The sequence below is a fragment of the Amblyomma mixtum genome, chromosome 10 (genome assembly GCF_055824585.1).
Source record: "Amblyomma mixtum isolate Tamu chromosome 10, ASM5582458v1, whole genome shotgun sequence".
Classification (NCBI taxonomy): domain Eukaryota; kingdom Metazoa; phylum Arthropoda; class Arachnida; order Ixodida; family Ixodidae; genus Amblyomma; species Amblyomma mixtum.
The window spans coordinates 56,900,490-56,920,954 of record NC_143021.1 but is presented as its reverse complement, the minus strand read 5'-3'; the positions used below and the strand labels follow the sequence as shown (position 1 = coordinate 56,920,954).

Here is a 20,465-nt window from a genome sequence, read left to right as displayed (position 1 = left end):
CGGGCTCCTTTTTTTTCTGCTGTCAAGGTTTATTCCAGAAATGCGTTTTTGGGCTACACCTCACGTTTGCGGCGAAGTCGTCCCTAGCCTGATCAGCGCCCATTCTCTCATGCCTGCTACCATGCCTCGATACCCCCATCGGCTTTATATAGTGGCCAGAAATGAGGTTTCGAGGCTAAGCAATGCGAAAATGCTGCTTTGCGCAAAGATATTTTGGTGGTGCTCAGATGAGATGGTTCACACTGGAGAGCCCACCACGGTGGCTGAGCAGACGGTGCACGCTTGGTTGCCAAGGTGTCTGGGAGACGGTTAAGCACACAGGGGAGTTTCAGAGCACGCATTGTCATCCGAGGCCTGCATTGCGGAAGTTGGGGATAAGAGTTAATGGAGAATACGTGAGTAATCTGCAATTCACTAATGACATTTCCTCGCTAGGGCACTAAGGACATCAACTGCAAAGCATGATCAATGAGTTAGACAGGCAGAGCAAAACGGAACGGTCTAAAAATTAACGTGCAGAAAGCCAAAGTAATGTGCAACAGTCTCCACAGGAAACAACAGTTCCCAAATGCTAGCGAAGTACAGGAAGCGGTTGGGTATACGTCTGCTTGTGGAAGGTAGCGACCGCTGAACCAGATCATGAGAAGGAAAGAACTGGAAGAATAGGAATGGGGGCGAACCGCATGTGACAAGTTGTCTCGGGTCATGAATGGCAGTTTGCGAGTATCCGTCAGGAGAAATGTACACAACAGCTGTGCCTTACCGGTACTCACCTATGGGGCAGAAACAGGCAGGCTAACGAAGGGGGTTCAGCTTAAGGAAAACGCAGTGAGCTTTGGAAAAAACAATGACATGTGTAACATTAAGAGACCAGAAGCGGGCACAGTGGGTGAAAGTAGAAACGCGGTTAATGGCATGCTAGTCGAAAGCAAGAGGAAGAAATTGGCTTGGACAGGGAATGTAACGCGAAGGCAAGATAACAGCTGGTCCTTAAGGGTAACGGAGTGGATTCCAAGACAAGGCAAACGTTGCAGAGGGCGGAAGAAAGTTAGGTGAGCGGATAAGATTAAGATGTTTTCGGGGATACAGTGGCCGCAGCTGGCAGATGATTGGGTTTATTATAGAGACATCGGAGAGGCCTTTGCCATGCAGTAGGTGTAGTCAGGCTGATGATGATGATGATGGCCGCTCAAGAGGTGACGACGAGCGTCTGTCACCTCCTGTTCGTTGTCAGCCTTCTATACACATGATTTAGTCATGGTGGCTATATTGGTGTTACTATACAAGGTCGGGCTCTTTCCTTTCACGAGTAGAATTTCTTCCTTCATCACACACGCGCTCACTCTATTTCTCTGTTGCTCACTCGGCTGCTTAGCAGGAGGGAAGAAACGCAATAAAACTCCTGTGTTATTCCGGGGCCCTCTACTACGATGCCTCTATATTGCTTGTTACATCCTCAGGCGACAAGGCCTACCAGGGATGCAGCTGTAGAGTGCTCCGTATTAATTTACAACTCCTGAGTATCATTAACCTGCAATGATATCACAAAGGACAGGGGCTCTTTTTCCGTTTCACCTCCACCGAAGCGGCTTGTCCGTGTTAGAGTTTTAGGCGAGCATTTTGAGAGGTGTTTTGCACCGCAGATTATATCAGATATCCACATTGCGGTCACACTGTATCAGTCTGGTCCACGATAAGTATAACAGAATGTTAGTTTTCTTTGTAGAAACATTTGCATTTGCGCTTAGTGAAGAAACGCACACTATAAACATTTATTATGACTTGGCTTCATAATTTGTGTACGCAAGTGAAAAAAATAAACTCAGCACAGAAAGAGAACATAAGACAAGACGCCCCATGATGTGCTCAGTCACGCCGCTACAATCTCATCCAGAGTTCCTTTCGTGCCGTCCAGCCGAACCATGGACCCTGCAGGTGAGAGAGATGGTGAACTCGTAACTTCGTTATAAACATGGGCTTCTCGTTCTGCGCAGAAAATGCCGCATTTTTACAACATTCACAAGGAAATAAGATTGGAAACAATTTGCCGGTGCGCAGCAATTGCGCAACTTCACTTTTTAAACCTTTTTCCTCATATCCGTTTTGGGTTTGACATTTAAGGGTAGAGAAGACAACTCTCAGACAGTTAATGGACTTTCGCGGAAAAGAAATACGGAATATCCAGAAACGCAGTGATAATGACACAGATAGCTGAAGCGAGGCTCATTTTATTATAAAAACAAAAATTACACCATAGCAGTCGATCAGTACCCAGTGCATAAAAATGGGTACGACGAGTTATGCTCCTTTGTAAAATACATGTTTCAATGGTGAAGTTCGCAAGTTCGTAAACGCTGTATGGTCGCCACCTGAGTAATTCAATTCGAGCCTGATTCAGTTCAGAATGTTTTGGCTTGGTAAATATTCGCGGGTCAAACAACGGCTGAGTGTTGCACTCCCAGCGCTGCACACCGGCGCACTCCCCTTCAAGCGGAGGGATATTTCGAAGCAGCCGTTAAGCTAGAGTCGACTCTGCTTGCGCACAACTGAAGCCATGCAAGGCAACCCCGGCACGAGAAGCACGTGCAACCGTCGAATACGCTGCGACCCTCCGGTCGGCACTGCTTGAGCGACCGTAGCCAGTAACCTCCTGCTAAGGCACGCTGCGGAGAACGGGCTTCCGCGTCCTACGGTCTGCAAATACCCGAGGACGCTTAGAAGTACAGAAAGGTGGGCAAGTTGGTTATTACTATCCATGGTAAAACAGCGCGGAAAAAACACGAGGACGGAACAACCACGACAACACGAACGACAACCCGAGGACGACCGGCGGTACAATCTCACCTGGCCTGATGACGGACGTGGCTCCGGAAGCCCCAACGACGCAAGGGATGCCGTACTCGCGAGCCACCACGGCTCCTGCACATCCAAAGCATGAAGGCAGGTTCGTTAGCCTACTTCACGTTTAGTTTTCCTGAAGATGAATGTTGTCCTTCAAAGAAATTACTCTCTGCTGACATGGTGCAATATCCGTGGCCTCTTTAAATCCTTTCTTTAAAGAAAATTTTTAAATATGCTTTCCCCATCTCCCCCTCTTTGCGTTCGTGCGTGTGCGTGTGTGTGTGCGTGCGTGCGTGCGTGCGTGTGTGTGTGTGTGTGTGTGTGTGTGTGTGTGTGTGTGTGTGTGTGTGTGTGTGTGTGTGTGTGTGTGTGTGTGTGTGTGTGTGTGTGTGTGTGTGTGTGTGTGTGTGTGTGTGTGTGTGTGTGTGTCAACACTTGGTGGTACTTATAAAAGATGGCGTTCTCATGGAACTTGGTAGATGGCGGTTAAAATATTAATTGGTCGCGCGAGGTTGCTCGGGACAACATTGATGCAGAAGTTTAACCAGTGCCAGCACCTGCCGTCACAGGGCAGTGGCGCACTGCATAACCGCTGCACCCCTGTGACAAATGAGGACTCCCCGGGATCTATGAATATCAAGTAGAGAAAGACCAATTTTACATTAGCTATCGCGCACTACCATTAAGGCAGAACGCAGACCACTGTACGGCGGCGACTGACTTCACGATATTAGCGCGATGATAAGGGTTGCGGCGGCGTCTTCGTAGATGTATATTTGCCAGCTCCCGGGTTGCATCACGACGCAGCTGACGGAGACTTTGTTCAGAAAGTGAGCGGGCGGTCTTACGCCTACGATGAATTCATGTGTTCTTTCGTACCAGACCTTTTGTGCCTCTGAAATCTCTGCAGTGTATGGTCGTGTTCTTTCTTGGCTGACATTTTGTGCCTCTGCAGTCGCTGCAATGAATTGTTTTGTTGTTTTGTAACTGACATTCTGTGCCTCTTAAAATCGCTCAAATGAATGCTTGTGCTTGTTTGTGACATTTTGGGCCTCTGCAATCCCTGCAATGAATGGTTGTGTTGTTTCGTAAGTGACATTTTGTGCCCCTGCAATGAATGGTTATGTTGTTTTGTTCCTGACATATTGTGCCTCTGCAATCGCTGCAATGAACGGTTGTGTTCCTTTGTTCCTGACATTTCATGCCTCTGCAATCACTGCAATGAATGCTTTTGTTCTTTTGTTCCTGACATTTCGTGCCTCTTCAATCACTGCAATGAACGGTTGTGTTCTTTTGTTCCTGACATTTCATGCCTCTGCAATCACTGCAATGAATGCTTGCGTTCTTTTGTTCCTGACATTTCGTGCCTCTTCAATCACTGCAATGAACGGTTGCGTTCTTTTGTTCCTGATATTTCGTGCCTCTGCAGTCACTGCAATGAATGCTTGTGTTCTTTTGTTCCTGACATTTCGTGCCTCTGCAATCACTACAATGAATGCTTGCGTTCTTTTGTTCCTGACATTTCATGCCTCTTCAATCCCTGCAATGAACGGTTGCGTTCTTTTGTTCCTGACATTTCGTGCCTCTGCAATCACTGCAATGAATGCTTGTGTTCTTTTGTTCCTGACATTTCGTGCCTCTTCAATCACTGCAATGAACGGTTCCGTTCTTTTGTTCCTGACATTTCGTGCCTCTGCAATCCCTGCAATAAATTGTTGTGTTCTTTTGTTCCTGACATATTGTGCCTCTGTAATCGCTGCAATGAAGGTTGTGTTCCTTTGTTCCTGACATTTCATGCCTCTGCAATCACTGCAATGAATGCTTGTGTTCTTTTGTTCCTGACATTTCGTGCCTCTGCAATCGCTGCAATGAACGGTTGTGTTCTTTTGTTCCCGACATTTCCTGCCTCTGCAATCCCTGCAATAAATTGTTGTGTTCTTTTGTTCCTGATATATTGTGCCTCTGCAATCGCTGCAATGAACGGTTGTGTTCCTTTGTTCCTGACATTTCATGCCTCTGCAATCACTGCAGTGAATGCTTGTGTTCTTTTTTTCCGGACATTTCGTGCCTCTTCAATCACTGCAATGAACGGTTGTGTTCTTTTGTTCCTGACATTTCGTGCCTCTGCAACCACTGCAATGAATGCTTGCGTTCTTTTGTTCCTGACATTTCGTGCCTCTTCAGTCACTGCAATGAACGGTTGCGTTCTTTTGTTCCTGACATTTCGTGCCTCTGCAATCACTGCAATGAATGCTTGTGTTCTTTTGTTCCTGACATTTCGTGCCTCTTCAATCAGTGCAATGAACGGTTGCGTTCTTTTGTTCCTGAGATTTCGTGCCTCTGCACTCACTGCAATGAATGCTTGTGTTCTTTTGTTCCTGACATTTCGTGCCTCTTCAGTCACTGCAATGAACGGTTGTGTTCTTTTGTTCCTAACATTTCGTGCCTCTGCAATCACTGCATTGAATGCTTGTGTTCTTTTGTTCCTGACGTTTCGTGCCTCTTCAATCACTGCAATGAACGGTTGTGTTCTTTTGTTCCTGACATTTCGTGCCTCTGCAATCACTGCAATGAATGCTTGCGTTCTTTTGTTCCTGACATTTCGTGCCTCTGCAATCACTGCAATGAATGCTTGTGTTCTTTTGTTCCTGAGATTTCGTGCCTCTTCAATCACTGCAATGAACGGTTGTGTTCTTTTGTTCCCGACATTTCGTGCCTGTGCAATCGCTGCAATGAACGGTTGTGTTCTTTTGTTCCTGAGATTTTGTGCCTCTGCAATCGCTGTAATAAATGGTCGTGCTCTTTGGTTGTGAGATTTTGTGCCTTTGTAATCGTTGCAATGAAAGGTTGTGTTTTTTTTTTGTGGCGTTCTCTGCAGTCGCTGCAGTGAACGGTTGTGCTCTTTTTTTGTGAGACTTTGCGCCTCTGCAATCGCCGCAATCAATTGTTGTGTTGTTTTGTAGCTGACATTTCGTGCCTCTTCAATTGCTGAATCAAATGGTTGTATTGTTTTGTAACTGACATTTTGTGCCTCTTCAGATCGCTCAAATGAATGCTCGTGCTCTTTTTTTTATGAGATTTTGTGCCTCTGCAATCGCTGCAATGAATGGCTGTATTTTTTTTTGTAAACCGCATTTTGTGCCGCTGAAATCGCTGCAATGCACGGTTGTGTTCTTCGTGTTTGTGACATTTTGTGCCTCTGCAAACGCTGGAATGGATGTTGTGCTCTTTTGTTTGTGAGATTTGTGCCTCTGCAATCGATGCAATGAATGGTTGCGTTCTTTGGTTCCTGATACTATGTGCCTCTGGAGTTGCTGCAGGCGACTCTCCACACTCGGCCACTGAAGCGTGTTCCGTGAATGTACTCCAAACGGAGCGGAAATTAAAAGACTTTCAAATGGACTGGTTAGTCGTAGTCGTGGTATTTCGTAATTGCGCTTTTCTGAGCCCTTAAACACTAGTGGGAAACAACCCATCCTTGGTTATTTCCCTCTAGAGTTCAAGTGTTCTGAAAAGCCCAGTAATGAAAGGTCATGTCCAACCGGAGCGAACTCTTATGCGAGTGCATTCCTACTGCGCCCTTTGGCCTTGCAAAAAGCGCTTATTGAGAGGGACACTACCCGTAAGTGCACTACACTTGCGGGCTTGACAGGGGTATCATTAACTTCACTAAACTAAGTTGCCGGAATTATCGATGGATGTCAGTTGTATTTTACTCTTACGTCATTGGCTGGCTATTCAAAACTCGGTTCTGGTGAAGTCTCTGATTTGAAATTTTTGAGCATTCCCTGAATCGGGCTAGAATTAGCAGACCCCTTTACGTTAACGCCCACGGAGAAGAGACGAACGTAGCGTAATTGGAAGCGCCAGGGAACCCTGATTAGCCAGCTTACAGACGACGCAGTAGCCTGCGTTGAGAAGAACAGGAGCACTGCACGAGCTTCCTTTACATTCCTGGCTGCCGACCACGCAGTAATAGCACTATATTGCTTTAAGTCACAAATCCAGCTGAACGAGCAGACTGAGCTAGAGATCTGACACAGAAGTGGCCCTCAGGAGATGGAGAACTGCGCTCACCGTGCGAGATGAGTCCTCCGAGCTCGGTGACCACACCAGACAAGAGAGGGAAAAAGGGGCTCCAGGCGATGTCCGTGCAGTAGGCCACCAGCACGTCACCCTTCTGCAAAGAAAGCGGTTTTAGTGGGGCTTCAACGAGAAATGAGACATTTTTTAAACTCCCTGACTATTCCTGCTGTTCTGAATGCATAACCCCCAAAGTCCCGGTAGAGAAGACTTTGTGTTCCCTGCTCGTCCTCAGAATTAGTATTTGCGGTTGGTCGCAAACCAGGTGTTTGAGAGGAAACTTCCATTAATTCTCAAAAATATGTTTTAAGGTAAAATTATGGTTTCTTCAGCATAGCATTGCCAGCGTTGGTGGGCACCAGAAAAGAATGGGTTTTGGTAGTAAGCTGGTTAACTAGCTTTTAACTTTTAACTATTAGAGTTGGGCGCCTAGTTGCAATCAGATATTTGTAGCCGGTCGTTAGTAATAGCCATAATACCTGTTTCCTAATTTATAAGGCGCGATAACCCTTGGCACTGTGGCTCTACAAAATTTGGCTTGCTTGACTAGTTACGTGCACTGGAAAGGTTGCTTTGCCTGCCTGCTTTGCGAAAGCGCGTGTATTTTGGCACGGTGTAGTCAAATTTTGTCGCGCCACAGCACCAAGGATAATCTTTTTTTCGAAATTCTAAAAATGGACATGACGACTGCTAACGACAGGCTACAAATCAAATTGCAACCAGTTGCCTAGCTGTAATAATTAAAAAGTTAATTTTCAATAATTAGTTATCTAGCTAACTAAAGACAATTCACCGCCTTTCCGGTGTCTGCCAACAGTGTAATTTTTTGTGCAAAAGCTATATTTTTGCCCCAGAAACCCTACTTTTGCAAATTACTATCTTCCCTGAAACCCCTGGTGTACCCCCCGGTGGCAACTAAACCGGATAGGAAACAGGGAGACAGAGTGAGAGTGATTTTAATGAATACAGGAGAGGTCTGCCTAGTTGTTAACCTTGGTAGGGAGCTTAGGCAGCTGGTTCTTGATAATCACAAAGGGATCTAGGCAGCGGGAAGTCTCGTGGTGCCTGTCAACGTTTTGGACAAGAAGACGTCTTCGTCTGGGCAGTTGTTAACCTTTCATGATACTCCAGATGAGGGTGAAGGAAGCGGGTGAAAATCAGAGTGAAAGTGTAGAAGAGAAAAGGTGAAAGGTGAAATCAAGCATGCACAACACCTGACCACTCATAAACACACAGGTCCATCAAATGGTGTCTATTAGATCCGCGTCTCTAGGAAAAATTAGTGATGTTTTTGTCCCACTCGCAGCCGAAGCCGAATCATTCCAGGGTCTAAGAACATGCTCAAGGAACAGGGGTTGTCCTGACGGAGTCATAAAGCCCCTAACAATGCACTGCGACGAATACTGAAAATTTGGCAGACCATGTATTTAAGATATTCGCGCATACCACATGTCGGGCACAGAGGGCTGCTTGAAGCATCGTTTTTATGAAGAAAGATTTTAGTAAAATCAGCGTCCATACGAATTCGATGCAGGCTATTACGGTCACGCCTATCTAAATTGGGTGGCATCAGATATTCGCAAGTAGGGTCGATACTAAGGAGGAGTCAGTATTGTGGCTGTGGATTGCACCACACAGGGCGTTGCGTCCGCGAGGATTCAGTAGCCACAAGTCTGGCAGCATCACTGCGGCGCAAGGGAACTGATAGAAAACTGAGGGCGAACGTTAAAGTGAACTGCATTATTCGGTACGGACCATTAATCGATAGACGGAGTTTTTATCCTGTCGTCCGGTGTCAATGTGGGCGAGTCATCAATCCACCGTTCGCTGCACGGCTCCTGAACCTGTTTTTTTTTTTTTCACTGCATCGTTAAGGCACAAATACCGTAACTTCCGCATAGATGTCATGTCACTTGGCACCAGAACGACGTCCTCATTAACTGTAGCGAACACATACTGACGCACTGGTCACCATGATAGCTGAGCATGTCGCCGTCACCGGCTTGGCCCATGAAGTTGACACTGTTCTCAAAACTGCTTAGGTTTTTAATGCGCAATCTCGCGTTAAAATCGGATACATACGAAGTTATTGTGAGTTTTGGCACTGGAGTTAGCAGCAGTGCGACTTAGAGTAAAGCCATCCTACGCTCTGTGATAATCGGATTTGTGAATTCAGGAGAGCTCGAACATTAGGGTTAAATGGGACGCATGAAGTGTGCCATCCGCGGAGACGCAAGCTACTGCAAAGCCACTGCAGGTAAAGGTCCTGCGCATTTTTTTTTTTTATTCCGAGGCGGGGCCAGAGGAAGCGCCCACTACTGGCCCAAGGCATAATTTGACGCCGATTCGATTTGTCTGCTTGCAGGCAGTTTAATTCAACGCAATGGGCGCCAATAACACCTATATTTTACAGTTAACGCCAGCCCTATGTGTGCGGCAGGCGCCAGGCCTCACCTGGATCTGAGCTGCTTCCTCGATGCTGTGCACAACTCTAGCAGGGCCCTCTGCGATGCCACCGCTGACCGGCGTGCCTGCAAGGAAGGCAAAGTACGCTGAAGAACTCGGTTTCGCAGCCCTTCGGAGCGGAGAGATAGGTTAGAAACGAAAGCGAGTGTTGAACGGCGCGTATGAATATCACCCGCGTGTTACAACTGCCTCTCGGAAGACCTTCTCCCCAACTTTTGTAGTGCGGCAGAAGTTGCAACGACATTCATCGCCTCCCCTTGATTCCAATACCGAGCAGTGCTACAGCTTCCCAGTATTCTGCCCTGAGATGACTAACCCAATGTCACCTCGTATTTTTTGCGGCGTCTTAAGAGAGCGTATAGACATATCTGCACAGTACCTACCTTTGATCACTGTCTTGGACCCCAGGCCACTTCTCCGCTCGGCCTCGTCGACCTGAGCGAAAAGCATTGTATAAGTCAATGCACGATGGCAGGAGCCCTCCATCAAAACAACGTTTCCGTGGTAGTCAACCCCATCTCTGTGCAGTATTGTGTGTAAGAGGACGCGGAACTCAATGGCAACTTCTTTCTATACTCATCACGGTACTCAATGTGCACCTCCTTAGTGCCAGCATTACAACTATAAACAAATATTTCACCTTCCATAGTTCTCTTTAGTGCCGCATGTCGCATAATGCCACTAGAACTCTACGTTCAGCTTGCGGACCGCGGTACACATTAGCGTAAAAACCGCAGCGTTACTTTCTAAACGACTTTGAAACTGCCTATAATTCTTCGCGAAAGGAACAAGCATTGCACTGCTGTGCGTCTTTCTCTTCGTGGCCTCTAACAGGCGCCGCAGTCACTGGTTTCCTGGCTGCGATGAACAAAACCATCCACGCCGAAGCGAGCGCACTTTTCTCTATTTTCTTAGCGGGTTTACGCTGTGCGAACTTAGCGTTTGGGTTTTCTTTTTCCCAAGGAACCGCCTTCTTTGTTAAGTTGTTGTACAAACATTATTTCAGTCTGGTCTGACTTATGTCTCTCATTCTGTAACAAGCTTAGCCAGTCGTGCGGTTAAACTGCTAGATGACTGCACGGATCGCTCGGAAATCCGCATTAGGCCGAATGAAACAATAATACATAAAAAAGGACTCTATCATTGTGTCAGAACATGCACAGGATTAGCGCGACGAGAATGCAAAGGAGAACAAATTCGATGAAACTGGGACTACATAAAAGAATGTAATCCACGAAAACGTCGCATTCCATTGTTGCTGGGGTAGCTTGACTTGTGCCTAGTGACCATCGCGTATCTCAGCTAACTCCCGTCTCGCTGGCGATGTCAAGTGAGGAGCGGTCCCAGAGCGAGCATTCTCAAACTTTCGGAAAACCACGTAGCGTGAAAGGACAGCACAAGAAAGCAGAAAAAAACCCACGGGGTAAAAGCATGCCTGGTCATTTTCTGCGTCTATGTGCTGTTATTTGTTTTCCTCATAACAAACCAAGGTTTGCTGATCACGAACAGCAAGGTTCTGGCGTGGTTGGTAAGGTATTGCAAAGGAAAAAACAGTGCGAAGAAAGACGGAAAAACCAAGAAACGAACCACTCATGAGCGCTGACTCACAAATGAAATTTTATTCTGGTGGTAAGACGCTTAAATAGAAAAGAAGAGAGGGTGGGTAACAGGGCTGCTGCAGCGATAACCGGCAATCAGTGTGGTCGCGTCACACGATGCAAAAAAAACACAACAGGGAACAGAAGAAAGTTATAAGCGATAAAAAGACGGTGTAAAATGCCGTGAAATGGTGGTCAGGTAGGTAACATTAACAAAAAGCAAAAAGAAAGAAAAAGTACCCAAAAGGGCGCCGAATACGTAAAAAACCATGCAGGACGGAGATGAGATTATACAGGTGAAAACATAAAAAAAATATAAAAACATAAAGAAGGTAAAACCTTTAAAAACGTTCCCAAAAGGGGGCAGGGGGACTAAACGCAAGATAAAAGCAGCACCAACGAGGATTCTTTGAATTAATCAGCTGTGTGTGGCTTCCCATAAACGTTAGGTGTTTGCCAAGTAACCCTGAAAATCGAGCTCTTTTTTTGACAAGAGGAGGGATGGAGTACTGACGCATTGTTCACAGGCATGATTGAATTTGAGGGCTTCGGCGATTTCTCTCGTCAGCCTATCTCGTCCTCACCCGATAGTGGTACAACGAGAAAAGTCAGGGGTGCAGGCGGGGTGCGAACGAGAAAGCGCACTAAGATTAACTACTAGCCTGCACAAACTATAGCTGCCAGTTTAAATTACGAAATGCATGAAAATTCTTACAAGGCAATAGAGTGCTCCGTTTTCTTTTGTCTGCATCTGTATATGCACCAAATATCCCGACAAATCAGCGCCTCCCCCCCCCCCCCCTCCTTCTAGGTAAGTCGCTACAACTGGCGTGGCAAGCCCTTACCACGCTTGGAATCCCTTTAACGAGCTCCGGGAAGACTCTTTTCTTCATTACTGGGTGCAGTCTTTCTCTTCGAAGCGCCCTGCAAGCCAGAGATACAGAAGAGCACCAACAAATACGAGCTGTCATGAGAAAATCTTTCGATTCAGTTTCTCATAAAGTTCTTCAGTCTCACATATATGTTCGTGTGGTTGGAAGGCAATGGTTTCTTCATTGGTCATTTTTGAATGCATTCAATAATACTATTAACAATGGATGTTAATATTAGTTTTCTTTGTAAAACTCTCGAGCTTGCAATACAGGAGAGCACGACACATCCGTGGCATCCGTTATTTGAAAACATCTTTAGGGAATACCTGTGCCGCCACGAAGGCATTATCGCAGTGGAGGCAACTTTAAATGACGTGGTAGCTATTTCTCGAAGTAAGCAGTCACAAATAAAACACAGTTAAGATAAACTTCAATACGAACAACATCGAAACAATTGGTACAAATTGTGAGGCAGTGCTGATATTCAGAGAACACAAAATTAAAACAGTAAGTACATACTTCTTAATTAAAAGAAGAGCGCATAAAACTAGGACAAAGACATAGGAGGAGACAGGGCGGGCGCTAAACATCAACTGAAGATTGTGGGTTCCTACGTGGACACAGGCCACCACCCACCGCGGGTTCGAGCTTCGCGCGAGCCAAGGGCCCCGATCAGCCGTCACCACACACACACTGGGACACCGATGCGGTGCACTCAACCTCCGCTGGGAGGAGAGCGATTCGCCGCAAAGAAATAGGCCTCCAAGTTCACAAAGGAGACGTTTATTCACGTCGTCCTTCAGCAGTACACACGCACTCAATCGTCACCCCGTCCCGGGGGCGCGCGAGGAGCAAGGCTCCGCTGCGCGCACGAAGCGACTCGAGTAATGCGCACCGCTAGCACGCCGCTGCAGGAGAATGTCCCCGCGGCAGTGCTGTGATCTCTCTCTCGTGTCGACCGTTGGGCCGGTTGCGAGAGAGAGTGGGCATTCAACGCAAGGTACGCCTGTCAGAGGTCGCTGGACCCCGCTGGACAGGCTCGAGCCGCTGCAGGTCAGAGGACACGTGCGGGCGAGCTCGAGTAAGCACTGGTCCGAACGGCAAGGCCGGCACGGACAAACAGTAACGTACGCACCTTACGCTGTCTCGGAGGGATCTCTCTCTCCGGGCCCCGCTCGGACGGTCGCGGGATCCGCGGCCGCCAAAACGGGTCCCGGATTCCCGCCAAAAGGCGCCAATGGCAAAGGCCCTTGGGGAGCCGGGGCGGAGCTGTGGCTAAATGACAGTGATTAGTCACCCAGCCGCCTCTCCACCGCCTGAGGCGGGGGCAAGGGAAAGAGGAGAAACAACGCGGGCGGCCGGCACAGCCGCGCAAAGGCGACGGCGGAAAGCCAGATTCCCACATCCCCCTCTCCTTAAATGCCCTCCTACCCATCGGCAAAGCACGCGGCCAAAATAAAGAAATCAATACACAAAAAAATAAGCTACACTTCAGTTCCAAAAATAAAGAAATGAATACACAAAAAAACTAGATACACTTCAGTTCCAGCCACAACAACGTAAAAAAAACAAACAAAGGAAAAACAAGGCAAACAACACTTGCATACGCTTCAGTAAATCAAAACAGCTTGCAGATTATATACACGGTACACAAGATGTGAATACAACTGTACAACTATGTTACAAGTGGATGCCAGCCTCAAAGTTCGGTGGCGCCTCAAAGTTCGGTGGCGCGGCCCAGTGGGCCGGTCGGCGACTCACCGCTCGCAGACTTCAAGTTGAACGGGTTGGGAGGGCCGACGACTGATGGCGGTCTTCTTTCCGTTGATGACGAAGGGGCCGCGGCAGAGCATTAACCTCGCGCCCTTGGACACGAGGTCACGTTCGGGCACAAGACAGTTAGTGCACCCCTTTCACGCCGGCTGACACGGGCGAGGACGTTCGGCGGCGTCCAGATGTGTAACCTTGTCCACAGCGAGGGGTCCTTCTCATCCTCGCGCTCACGCAGAAGGACACAACGGCACAACTCACAGGCGTCGCCTTGGCTCATGGATACGCGCGCACACAGTCACAGCCACAACACAAACACATGTACACAAGCACGTGCGCGGACGTCGGCGACAACGATCCCCTCATCAGAAGCGTCCAGAGGCGCCGCGGCGAGCGTCAAAGGGTGCACTTTCCGCCCCCCCCCCATCGCCCCAAACGCCCCGCCAACTTCCCCTCCATACGGGCCGCACAAAACTCGCACCGCGACACACGGCTCCTTAACGAGCCAACCACCCACAGTCCGGCCGGAAATGAGAAAAGGCGCGCTGTACAAACGACACCTAACCCAATCTATTCCTTCTAGAAGATAAGAGCAAGCATGAGCGGGCTGAAGTTTGCCTATGTACAAGTCTGGGAAAAAAAACTGAACGCCAACACAAACGCATGTTGCCTATGTACATATCGGTACGTTAGAACGAAAACAGACGAACCAGCAGGAAATGAAAGTGGCTAGAAATTTAACTGACTCAAGCAAACAAATAAATAAACTGATAAACACACAAGGCTGGAACTGAGCATGCTGCCAAAACCACAAAAAAAAATAACACACCGCGCTTTGCCTGGGTAGGGCCTGACGAGAAAGCTCGCCAGCTAGCTGAGGCTGCGTGCCTTCGGTTGCGGAAAAGTCCGCCGTCCGGCATTAATCACACAGGTGACCGTCGCCTCAGATTGTACCGGTGCTCCGTACGCTTGCGTTCCGCAGCACCAGTTGTGCCTTTACACTTGCCTTTGATACCAATGGGTACCGGCGCAAGCTCATCAGACCGTGACGCGTAGGCCTTCAGGTCAATGAACCCCTGCTTGCTCCTGGGGAAAGGCCCCATCAAATCGCAGGTGGCCATCTGCCACGGACGCACACTGTCAATCGGTTTCATCATTCCAGGCGGCTTGCCACCCCGTGACTTCACCGCTTGACAGACATGGCAGGAACGGCAATAGCGGATAATGTCACGCTTCATGCCGGGCCACGTCACCGATTGACTCAGTTTTGCAAAAACTCTGGAGTCACTCAGATGACCGGCCAGTGGTTCGTCATGAGAGAATCGCTAAAGTGCGCCTCTTAGACTTTTGGGGATAACCGCCTAGAACGGGTCGATGGACTCGTCATCGGTGGCTATGTACTTCAGCACGAGCCCGTCATGGTCCAGCAAATATGACTCCCCGGGGTTCGCCGCGACACACGCTGGCTTCTGCCCCCCTGCGCCCGCTACAATACAAGTAGCGTCACGGCGCTCCGTCTCCCTGAGACCGTCGCTCACCTCGCGACAAAAGGGGTCATTTTGCTGGGCTTTCAGTAGCTCTTACGGCTGAAAACGATTCCAGTCATCCCAAGAGGGGAGCATGGTCTCGTCCCCACTCAGGTTTGCAGCCAAAATTTCCGTTCGCGTCGGCACCTCCGAGGCGCTCACGAAGAGCTTTGCCTCTCGTCCGCTTTGCGAAGCGCTGCTCGCCTGGTTAGCGGAATGGGTTAACCCGTTTGCGGGTTCCCCCTCCTTGCCGCCCGGCGGCTCGTCCGCTGTTTCGCCCGCTCCGCCTACAGGCGTCAAGGCGCCGCTGGCGAGTGGGGCACGGGATAGCGCGTCAGCTACCACGTTTGTGCTCCCCTTTCGACACTGCACGGAAAAGTCGTAATGCTGTATCAGGAGAGCCCAGCGCGCCAGCCGACCCGCAGGCTCGCGGAGCCGCATCAGCCAACTGAGCGCACTGCACCCCTGCCTCAGTGGAGGCTTGGGCGGGCTGCACGAACGAGGGAGGCAAGGCTCCTAGTTCGATGAGCGGCGTGGTTTCCACAGGGAACCGGGCCAGCGCCTCGCCGTTCCCAGAGCAGAATTGACTGCTCGCGGGGCACGGCTGCTGCTGTTCGAAACTGCCGGTTGCGGCAGCGTGACACGAACTGCTTTCGCACTGGACGGAAAGCTTGCACAGCTGAGGCATGCGACCAGCGGATGCACCGCAGGGTGCTTCCGATACAGCTCCAATGGGAGACGCGTGGTCGACATTTTGGGTTGTCTCGCCGTGAACCCCACTGGGGGCCGCGGCCAACCACGGTGTCTAGCTATTCGAAGGAACAGCAGCCAGCGGATCAAACGACGCTACAACTCCGTAGGGAGCCGACATGTAGCTGCCGAGTGCCCCGCTGGGGGTGTTAGACACGGTGCGCAAGCGTGATCGTCAAGGCGACCTGCTCGGCTAATGTGCCGTCAAAGGCGTAAGCGCCAATGACTTAGCACGTTGGGCGCCAGTTGTGGGTTTCTACGTGGACACAGGCCACCACCCACCGCGGGTTCGAGCTTCGCGCGAGCCAAGGGCCCCGATCAGCCGTCACCACACACACACACTGGGACACCGCTGCGGCGCACTCAACCTCCGCTGGGAGGAGAGCGATTCGCCGCAAAGAAATAGGCCTCCAAGTTCACAGAGGAGACGTTTATTCACATCGTCCTCTAGCTGATACACACACACTCAATAGTCACCCCGTCCCGGGGGCGCGCGAGGAGCAAGGCTCCGCTGCGCGCACGAAGCGACTCGAGTAATGCGCGCCGCTAACACGCCGCTGCAGGAGAATGTCCCCGCGGCAGTGCTGTAATCTCTCTCTCGTGTCGACCGTAGGGCCGGTTGCGAGAGAGAGTGGGCAATCAACGCAAGGTACGCCTGTCGGAGGTCGCTGGACCCCGCTGGACAGGCTCGAGCCGCTGCAGGTCAGAGGACACGTGCGGGCGAGCTCGAGTAAGCACTGGTCCGAACGGCAAAGGCCGGCACGGACAAACAGTAACGTACGCACCTTACGCTGTCTCGGAGGGATCTCTCTCTCGGGGCCCCGCTCGGACGGTCGCGCGGCGCGCGGCCGCCCAAAGCGGGGTCCCGAATTCCCGCCAAAAGGCGCCAATGGCAAAGGCCCTTGGGGAGCCGGGGCGGAGCTGTGGCTAAATGACAGTGATTAGTCACCCAGCCGCCTCTCCACCGCCTGAGGCGGGAGCAAGGGAAAGAGGAGAAACAACGCGGGCGGCCGGCACAGCCGCGCAAAGGCGACGGCGCAAAGCCAGGATTCCCACAAGATTTACTGCGACAACCAAGTATTTAAAAACACTTCGGTGGCACATGCACACTCTGGGTTGAAACGAGCACGAACTAATCAAAATTTCGATTAGTTCGATTAGTTTGTGCTCGTTTTAACCCAGTGTGCGCATGTGCCACCGAAGTGTTTTTAAGTACCCGCTTGTCGTAGTAAATCTTCAGTTGATGTTTAGCGCTCGTCCTGTCTCCATCTATGCCTCTGTCCTAGTTTTATGCGCTAGTCTTTTAATTACGGATGACACAACAACTAGCCCAGCTTTCCGCCTTGAAGTACACACTGTTACAGGTATAGATGACAATAAAAATAGTCATTGACTGATTGACGCTTTAGGTAACAAGCTCTATGCTCAATAGTTCTGTAAGCATTAGCAGCCAAAATTTTTTTTATAAGTGTATCCTATGATCGTGGAAGACAGTTGGGCTAGTTGGTGTGAATTCGTTAGTGACTGCGACATTGCAACTAGCGTGGAAAGCACAAGGACAGCGACAAAAGGAACCGACAGGACAGCACGCTAGCTGTCCTCTGGTGTATTTGTATCTTTAGGGTCGTGGTCGTTCCTATGGTCGTTCCTATCAAACACTTAAGTTGGCTTCGAAAGGTTGCTACGCCTATCAGTGCCTCTTTGATTACGAAAATTGCAATGAAAAAATTTTAACCTCAAATGTTTTCATTAGGAAGTCAACACTTCTCAATCCAGGATGGCCTTTAACTCGGCGGCACTTTCGAAGGGTTATTGTTTGGAAAAACAAAAGTGAGCAGCCTTATATGCGATTTTGTCTAATGTCTGAAATATTCATTCCTGGCGAGGTTCGCATATAATACATGCGTAAACGATGATGAATGTGACGTGTAAAAAGAAATTATTTCTTCACCATCCAAATTAACAGTAAGTTTCAACCACTCGCAGGACAGTTGTACCTTTGTGTACCACTTCCCCGCAAAGTTTTTCTTGTAAGTAAACAAAAAACGGTGCACCTGACGATCAGTTTTTAGTATTTTTCTCTCTAAGGTTCTCAAACAAACAAAACTGCATGCGTTTATTTTTCACCAACAGGTGTCGTCGGTGCACTATGCGTTTGTGCAAGCAAATCAGTATATTTTGTCTCTGCGTAGTTTGGCCTCAAAAAAAAAAAAGGGGGCGGAAACAGATCAATTAGTGATTCCTGTTAGGAATACCAATTTCCCGTCTCTTAGCAGTCCTTCGTTGTTCCGTTCAAATTACAGAAAAATTAAATTGGACTTTGTGGGCGAACTGGTTTTAAGAAAGCAGTTATGACGCTAGATGTTGCCTAACATCATCCTCCTAAGCAGCTAGGTCACGTTATCAGCCCCAGTAAAGCAAGGCTACAAATAGATGTGGAGGTTTTCTAGCATAATATACGTCAAGTGCACTTTTCAGGTGCCTGCACCCTTCATTGAACGAGGCTGTATACCTCTTTAATTACGTGAAAGCTCGGCGCTTAGCGAAGATGGTGGCGAACATACTAGTAATGGAAAGCTCATTTTCAAGTAGGCACGAGCAAATGAAAGTGAGGCAAGCAAATGCACGCCTTGTCGTAGCACATGTAGTCAAAAGCGTACAGATTCATAAAAGCGAAGACAGCCAACGTAAAAAAAAGAAACGTAAGCTATACAGAATAAGTCTACTTAGGGCAGGTAGCGACAGCTGATCCGGATCATGAGAGGGAAATAACTAGAAGAATAAGAATGGGGTGGAGCGCATATACGGCAGGTTCTCTCAGATCATGAATGGCAGTTTGCCAATATCACTCAAGAGAAAAGTATACAACAGCTGTATCTTACCGGTACTCACCTATAGGTCAGAAACGTGGAGGCTAACAAAGAGGGTTCAGCTTAAGCTAAGGACAACGCAGCGAGCTATGGAAAGAAAAATGATAGGTGTAACGTTAAGTAAGAGATCGGAAGTGGGCGGAGTGGGTGAGAGAACAAACGCGGGTTAATGACATCAGAGTTGAAATCAAGAGGAAGAAGTGGGCTTGGGCAGGGCATGTAATGGGAAGGCAAGATAACCGCTGGTCCTTAAGGGTAACGGAGTGGGTTCCTAGAGAAGGCAAGCGTAACAGGGGGCGGCAGAAAGTTAAGTGGGCGGATGAGATTAAGAAATTTGCGGGAATACGGTGGCCGCAACTGGCGAAGGACAGGGTTAATTGGAGAGACATGGGAGAGGCCTTTGTTCTGCAGTGGGCGTAGTCAGGCTGATGATGATGATTATTATTATAATGCCTTTGAATGATGCTGTCCATGAAGATGGTGGTGCATCATCGCAAAGCTACAAAAGTAATGACAGGCTTTTAAAAAAATTGGAGGGGACACTTGTGCTCCGCCTTAAATGGACTGTGCAATAAATTAATTGCGATTACGTAAACCAGACGACAGAGGCATTCCATCACTCGTCACCCCAGCGCAAGAATTTTTCAGCTAGCATCAATAACAACGAAGATATAGACGATTAAAAATCACGCTTCTCCTCTTCCCCCCTAAACTCGAACACGCGGGGCACCAGGAAAAAATAAAGAAAACAGCTCTGGGACTGGGCCCCGCCCATGAATACGTCATTCGCTGATGTTTGGTTTGCGATTTCTGGTTGTCGCACCCAGCATCCCAGCAGAAGCGTTGGCCTCGTCTCGTGTCCTGTAGCGCTCGTGTCCTGTCTTCACCTTTTCTGGGTCTCGTTTTTGGCGCTAAGCTTTTCAAAGATTCAATTGCTCCGACTAGCCCTGTTTAGCTTACTTGGGCATCGTCTTTCCGGTCTCTCTTCGTCTTCCCGGATGTAGCGCGCGTCGGATTTCTTTGCTTGTAACTGCGACAAAGGCACTGTGAGTGCCTCCCGAACTCCCGACAGAAAGAGGCGGCAGAGGTAAATAGAAAGCATATGCGTGAAGGCAATGCCCTGGCTAGGGCTTGCCCGAGGGGGTCGCGCGGCGGCTCGAGCAGACGATTTTCACGGCTACCGGAAGCGTGCCCGTGACGTCGTGGCTGCCCTGGCTCCAGCGAATGACAGCGTGTGGTGGCTTGCAGACGTCACGGGACTAGTGACGTCTATTTTCTCGATCTTAGTTTCAAAATCAGTTACTACGAAGACAGCAATCGGCCCGCGAATTTTAAAGAACGCGGTTTTTAAAAAATCACAATAAATGGCCGGCTCAGTTCCGAAGACTCATACTTGGTTTGAATGCTTCTTAGCATCATTTATAAGCATTAAAACATTTACAAGTGGCTTTTAATTCATTGCACAGTCATTTAAGGATATTATCCAATAGAATTAATGGGTTAATGCCCATATATGCGGAATTGGTCAATCTCGGCCTTACATTCATTGATCTCTGAGGGCCGCCATGCCACACTTGGTGCAGTGATGCAGCGGTTAACCGATGCAACACTGCGCTGCGACGGCTGGTACTGCTACCGGTAGATCTTATCAGACTCATGTAGCTCTTCCCGGGCAACGTCTCGCGAACA

At 48.9% G+C, this 20,465-nt stretch overlaps 1 protein-coding gene across 6 annotated transcripts in view; it reads right to left on the bottom strand.

The window, feature by feature from the left end:
- Positions 1-1,748: 1,748 nt before the first annotated feature.
- LOC149325860 (uncharacterized) overlaps positions 1,749-20,465 on the bottom strand; it is a 292,578-nt gene continuing 273,861 nt past the window's right edge. For all 6 annotated transcript variants that reach the window (XM_089563537.1, XM_089563535.1, XM_089563539.1 and 3 more), the window contains 6 exons: positions 11,834-11,912; positions 9,774-9,825; positions 9,379-9,455; positions 6,919-7,021; positions 2,845-2,919; positions 1,749-1,929 (listed from right to left, as the gene is read on the bottom strand). In XM_089563537.1, coding sequence (XP_089419663.1) covers positions 1,871-1,929; positions 2,845-2,919; positions 6,919-7,021; positions 9,379-9,455; positions 9,774-9,825; positions 11,834-11,912 — 445 coding nt within the window. In that variant the 3' untranslated portion in view covers positions 1,749-1,870. The remainder of the gene's footprint in view (positions 1,930-2,844; positions 2,920-6,918; positions 7,022-9,378; positions 9,456-9,773; positions 9,826-11,833; positions 11,913-20,465) is intronic.